The sequence below is a fragment of the Polypterus senegalus genome, chromosome 9, assembly GCF_016835505.1.
Source record: "Polypterus senegalus isolate Bchr_013 chromosome 9, ASM1683550v1, whole genome shotgun sequence".
Classification (NCBI taxonomy): Eukaryota; Metazoa; Chordata; class Cladistia; order Polypteriformes; family Polypteridae; genus Polypterus; species Polypterus senegalus.
This window is the reverse complement of record NC_053162.1, coordinates 172,791,937-172,798,589: the sequence shown is the minus strand read 5'-3', so window position 1 is coordinate 172,798,589 and position 6,653 is coordinate 172,791,937. Positions and strand designations below refer to the sequence as shown.

At 41.9% G+C, this 6,653-nt stretch overlaps 1 protein-coding gene across 3 annotated transcripts in view; it reads right to left on the bottom strand.

Moving 5' to 3' along the window:
* Nucleotides 1–816: 816 nt before the first annotated feature.
* The window catches only part of ass1 (argininosuccinate synthase 1), a 147,730-nt gene continuing 141,893 nt past the window's right edge, over nt 817–6,653 (bottom strand). For all 3 annotated transcript variants that reach the window (XM_039764262.1, XM_039764260.1, XM_039764263.1), the window contains 2 exons: nt 5,722–5,787; nt 817–1,066 (listed from right to left, as the gene is read on the bottom strand). In XM_039764262.1, the coding sequence (XP_039620196.1) occupies nt 1,018–1,066; nt 5,722–5,787 (115 nt within the window). In that variant the 3' untranslated portion in view covers nt 817–1,017. The remainder of the gene's footprint in view (nt 1,067–5,721; nt 5,788–6,653) is intronic.

Sequence of the window (6,653 nt, the reverse complement as noted above, 5' to 3'; positions counted from 1 at the left end):
TCTGGAGGAGGTACAAGCCCTCCTCTGGTTCTCCTGGGCGTCCCGGCCGGGCTCCTGCCCCGTCCGGGTGCCACAATATATATATATATATATATTAAACCTGGGACCTATTTGGACCTGTGCTGGCCTTGAAGCCTGCCTTTTAAGTTTATGGCTAGGCTGCCATGGATGGGGCCTATTCAATCAGAATAGTTCTGGTCTGAGTTTTTTGCCATAGTATTTTAATATTGATAAGGCACACAGGGGGGCAGCGGTGGGATCGGTGAGGCATTCAGGGCACTTTCCTCTCATCAGTTCCAAACGTCATCCGCATTACCTGTCGCACACAAATCGATGGAATCCAGAACACCTTGAAGGTCACCCCAGTTCTTTTATTTTCCTTTCTAAACCCTAGCGGCAGGTATGTGTCAACTTTTAACAAAGCTCACCTGACAATGCAGCACTTCGACTCCACATATTCAGCAGCCAAAGCTGCCCCATCAGCCAAGCAGTGGCCTTAACCCGGTGGCCCGCTGCACGCCATTTAGGAAAACGTGAAAGAAACAAAAACACAAAAGTTAGTCTTTTCAGAAGGCGCCCCACTCAGCACCATGACTGGGAAAGAACGGCAGACAGAGAACCGCAGTTGTCTCTTTTATTGTGAAACGTTTTCCTTCTAAACTCACCCAGAAAAGGCGCCTCTTCAGTGCCCCCCCAACCCCACCAATGGCTGTTTGTCCTTCACATTCACTTAAACTTCTCCAAGCGCACAATAGGCAGCCAAGCTGAAGGGCCCTGAAGCAAAAGCTGTTACAAAGGAGACGCAGGGCCATTGGGGAGGGTTTCAGAACGTTTAATTTTTCAAAAACATTAATTGAATCCCCCTCTCTGCAAAGCAATTCTATTGCCAAGGACCCCTCTAATTACAGCAAGAAGAAGGCAGTGTTTTAAATCAACAATCGGTGAGGATAAAAAAAAAAAGAAAAAGATGCACACCCCAAAGGGGTGACCAAGACGAGGCGCAAAGTGCAGTACTCCTCATTGCTTCAGGTCAGCCATCTTCTGGAGGCGATGGAACTCCTTCAGTCTGCAAAATACAAAAACTGAATCAATTAGTGAGAACACGGAAACAAAAAGGACGGCCGCTGGTGCAACTGCCACCTGGCCGGCCGACACCTGCAGGAGGCAAAACAGCTGCAATATAGCGCCCTGTCAACAAAAAACATGACAGACTGCGAAAGGCACTATATACAACTGAAGATGTCATTCTGGTGGTAAAATGATTCAGAATGGCACAAAACACAAAGAAATCCACAACGAAATTCTGATTGGTGAAATGTTTCTGAAAGGCACTATATAAAAGTGAAGAAGACCAAAACATAATTCTGATTGCTTTGTAAAATATTTTGTGTAAGGCACTATATACAATACACCAAAAATACATATAATTCTGATTGCTTGGTGAAATGTTTAAGAAAGACACAATTAAGGAATACCAAATATAATTACAAATGGTAAAGGGTTTATGAAAGACAGTATTTTTTTTTTTTTTGTTCTTTATTTCGTCTTATACAATTTTGTGTATTAGGAATTTGTTAGTTTTTGCATATCCCTTGGGGTCAGAGCACAGGGTCAGCCATTGTACAGCACCCTGGAGCAATTGAAGGTTGAGGGTCTTGCTCAAGGGCCCAGCAGAGTAGGATCTCTTTTGTCAGTGACGGGCATTTGAACTGGCAACCTTCTGGATACCAGCACAGATCCTTAGCCTCAGAGCCACCACTCCGCCCCAAATATGCAAAAGATAAAAACAAAATCTGATTAGGGTTGGTAAAATGGGAAAAACACTATATACAGTACAACTAACAAAAAAACAATCTGTCTCTGATAGTCAGGTAAAATGTTTGTGAAAGGCACTATATACAATGAAAGAAGACCAAATATAATTCTGTTGGTAAAATGTTTGTGAAAGGCACTATATACAATGAAAGGATTCTGCAATGTATTTCTGACTTTGTGGTGACATATTTACAAAAGGCACTATATATACTCAGCAAAAAAAGAAACGTCCCTTTTTCAGGACTGTGTATTTCAACAATAATGTTTTAAAAATCCAAATAACTTTCCAGATCTTCATTGTAAAGGGTTTAAACAATGTTTTCCATGCATGTTCAATTAACCCTAATCAATGAATTAACATGCACCTGTGGAATGGTCGTTAAGACCTTAACAGCTTACAGAAAGTTGGCATTTAAGGTCACAGTTCTAAAAACGCAGGACACTAAAGAGACTTGTCTACCGACTGTGAAAGATGCCCAGGGTCCCTGCTCATCTGCGTGAACGTGCATTAGGCATGCTGCAGGGAGGCATGAGGACTGCTGATGTGGCTAGGGCAATAAATTGCCATGTCCGCACTGTGAGACGCCTAAGACAGCTACAGGGAGACAGGAAGGACAGCTGATCATCCTCGCAGTGGAAGACCACGTGTAACAACACCTGCACAGGATCGGTACATCCGAATATCACACCTGCGTGACAGGTACAGGATGGCCACAAGAACTGCCCGAGTCACACCAGGAACACACAATCCCTCCATCAGTGCTCAGACTGTCCGCAATAGGCTGAGAGAGGCTGGACTGAGGGCTTGTAGGCCTGTTGTAAGGCAGGTCCTTACCAGACATCACCAGCAACAACGCCGCCTATGGGCACAAACCCACCTTCGCTGGACCAGACAGGAGTGGCAAAAAGTGCTCTTCACTGATGAGTCACGGTTTTGTCTCACCAGGGGTGATGGATGGATTCGTGTTTATCGTCGAAGGAATGAGCGTTACACCGAGGCCTGTACCCTGCAGCGGGATCGATTTGGATCGATGGCTAGGGCCATTCCCCCCAGAAATGTCCAGAAACTTGCAGGTGCCTTGGTGGAAGAGTGGGGTAACATCTCACAGCAAGAACTGACAAATCTGGTCCAGTCAACGAGGAGGAGATGCACTGCAGTACTTCAAGCAGCTGGTGGCCACACCAGAGACTGACTGGTACTTTTGATTTTGAGCCTCCCTTCATTCAGGGACACATTGTGAAACATTTTTAGTTTATGTCTTATGGTGTTGACTCTTTTAGTGTTCATACAAATATTTACACATTAAGTTTACTGAAAGTAAAAACAGTTGAAAGTCAGAAAACGTTTCTTTTTTTGCTGAGTATATAATTAAGGAAAACCAAAATATAATTCCAATTTTTTCAACTCTATACACAATTATCCATCCATCCATCCATTATCCAACCTGCTACATCCTAACTACAGGGTCATGGGGGTCTGCTGGAGCCAATCCCAGACAACACAGGGTGCAAGGCAGGAGACAAACCCCGGGCAGGGCACACAATTAAAGAAAACCAAAACATAATTCTGAATACTAAAATGTTTGTGAAGGGCGATATGTACAATTAAAGAACACTGTAATACAATTTTGATTGTTTAGTACAATTGTTTAAGGAAGGTGCAACATACACTTAATGAAAGCCACCATATAATTGTGATTGTTAGGAAAATCGCAAGATGCAAGCAAAGACCAGCTGAATATTTGGCAGACTGCTTGACAAAGTGCTTTATGCCACTACTAACTGTGAAAGGAGCTATAAACAATAAAAAGAAAACACAATATAATGGGAATTTTTTACCAAAACATTTTTTCACTGTGGGTGTTATGAACATTCCTATAAACAGAAGATGGAGTAGCAGTGCAGATTTACAGGCTGGGTGAAGTAAAAGCACTAAAGACTGTGAAAGGTGCCACACACTGTGACCTCCATAAGAGGCTGATGACAGCACACAACCAATAGGCTTTCTAACTGTTTAAACGTTGTGCTGTATTTGCACATTAAGGCATTATATATTTCTAAACCCCTTGTCAAAGTGTTTTCTGATAGTGCTGACTAGAAATGGCACTATACACACAATAAGACCAAGTAGTATGTTTCCTGTTTATTTGAAAGCGTGTTTTATAAAAAAGGCACTAGACATCATTAGAAGCTCACTAAATGTTTTTCATACTTGCTTGCCAAAGTGCTTTGTGACTGCAAAAGTCACTATATATCACAAAAGCACACTTTTTGGTTACCTTGATTTTTTGTGGTAGTCAGGACTGTCAAAGGCACTTGAATTTTTTCATAAATCAGCATTTCTATGTATGACAGCCATTTCATTTTAGTGTCTGTGGTAGAATTCTAACACAAGCACACCTCATTTAACTTGACCTCATTTTACATGAGTTAGTGATTAGGTGATCATCTGAACCAAATCTGTCATCTTCTCTGGTGTGTCCATCACCTGGTCATCTAATGGTTACACAGAGACCTGGAGGGGCCTACAAGCCACAGGGTCTCAAAACCACTGTAAAACCTGGTGGAGAATCGGCGATGATCTGAGGTGGCTTCAGCAAGACTGGAATGGGGCAGTTGTGTGTTTGAGAAGGATGTACAGTAGGAATCAAGCCATGTACAAAGTTGGTCTGGAGGAAACATGGCTCCCTTTTGCTCTGACAGGGTACCCTAACTCTGAGCAGTGGGTTTTACGGCAGGACAATCGAGGTATACCACTAGAAAAAGACCCTGTCATGGCCAGTCCAATCTCCAGACCAGAGCCCCATTGAAAATGTCTGGAAAGGAATCAGGAGGAAGATAGATGGTTACAGCTGAGCTGATCGGATTTTTGTGCCAGGAGTGGCGTAAAGTCACCCAAGAGCAGCGTGAAAGACTGGCAGAGATCATGCCAAGATGTATGAAAGCTGTGATAAAATGTCAGGGTTATTTCACCTTTTTCTGAATTCTTCCCAAGTTCAAACATTAATATTGTATTCTTTAAAATTGAATATGATCTTCATATCTATGCATTATTCAAGGCCTGAAAAGACTGCATTTTTTTGTTATTCTGAGCAGTTTCAGCAATTAAATGTAGTATTTTTATGTGAAATTGGGGGAAATGTTTATCGAAAAAAAACAAAATTGTGTATATATTGTATATATATATATTTGATATATATATATATATTTGATATATATTTGATATATAGAGATATATATATTTGATATATATTTGATATATAGAGATATATATATATATATATATATATATATATATATATATATATATATATATATATATATATATCCATCCAAACTGCTATATGCTAACACAGGGTCACGCTGGAGCCAATCCTAGGCAACACTGGATGCAAAACAGGAACAAATCCCCGGGCAGGGTGCCAGTCCACCAAAGGGCACATGCAAACCCCCCACACACACTAGGGACAATTTAGGATCACCAATGCACCTAACCTGCATGTCTTTGGACTGTGGGAGGAAACCCATGCAGACACGGGGAGGACATGCAAACTCCACGCAGGGAGGACCCGGGAAGCAAACCCAGTCTCCTAACTGCTAGGCAGCAGCGCTACCCACTGCACCACCGTGCCGTCCTCTCTCTCTCTCTATTATATATATATATATATATATAATACACACACACAGTTGAGCCTAGACACTGTTTTAGAAAGCATTGGGGCAGTGAGCTCCTTGAAAGGCGCTATATACAGTCAACTTTCCCCATTGACTTTCCAGATCTGACTGTGACAACTGCACACTTACTGTTTGAAAGCCCCTCTGAATCCTTGTGCTGATTGCTTGACAAGGCGCTTTATGACAATTCTGACTTCATATAATACAAGGCACACGGACTTGTCTCCTCACCTGACAGCATTGATTTTGATAAATCCTGAGGCATCACAAGGGTCGTAGTCTCCTAGAACGTCCATACTGCAATAAAAAAAAGACAAGAAGTGTGACGGGGAAAATCAGAGACATCCAGAAAGCGGCGTCACCCACTGCCTCTGTCACCTTTGTATGCCATCTTCTCCAGAGACCGCCATTAGCTCTACCCATCTATAGCTGCATGGGATTTATATTGAGCGCTAATGGGCACCCCACCCTGATGCTTATCGTGAAAGACACTATATGAAATAAACACTAGTAATATAAAGAGGGAGTGAATTCCAAACAGATTCAGGTTCTCTTGTCATTGTGGGGGGTCGGCCCGCTTCCCCTGTAGTTGCCTATTCTTTACTTAATTTTTAAGTTAATCGATCAGTTCTTTGCCCTCCTGCTGTGTAGAAGCTGATGCCCACCCGGCATTGGTGAACGAAGTAACAAAGCACAGCTACTCAGTTACCGTACTTCATTATGTTTTGGGAATATTTCTGCTTTACTTGAGTATAAAATGTTGTGTCTACTTTCACTTCACGTCCCTACATTCACAAATGCAACTGGTTACTTTTACTTGAATATTTATTCATTTTTGCAGGACAAATTTGTGACTTCATTGTTAAACCAGAGCACTGAACAGCAAATGGCGTGCAGAGCTTGGCTCAGTTAGTTATCTACGTGCGCTAACTGGCTCTGATATCCCAATTTAGAGCCTCGAAGCCAAATGTCACAGCAGTTTCCTTGATTAGGGTAATTTATGGTTAGAGGTTTGTGTGGTCAGCTTGTAGCACAGACGTGAGGTAACATCACTTCCGCCGTGAAACGCTGCTCATTATATTCAGTGATTATATATTAATGTATATATAATATATATAATATATATTCATTATATTTGCAGCCTTTGTCGATTATCGTAAAGC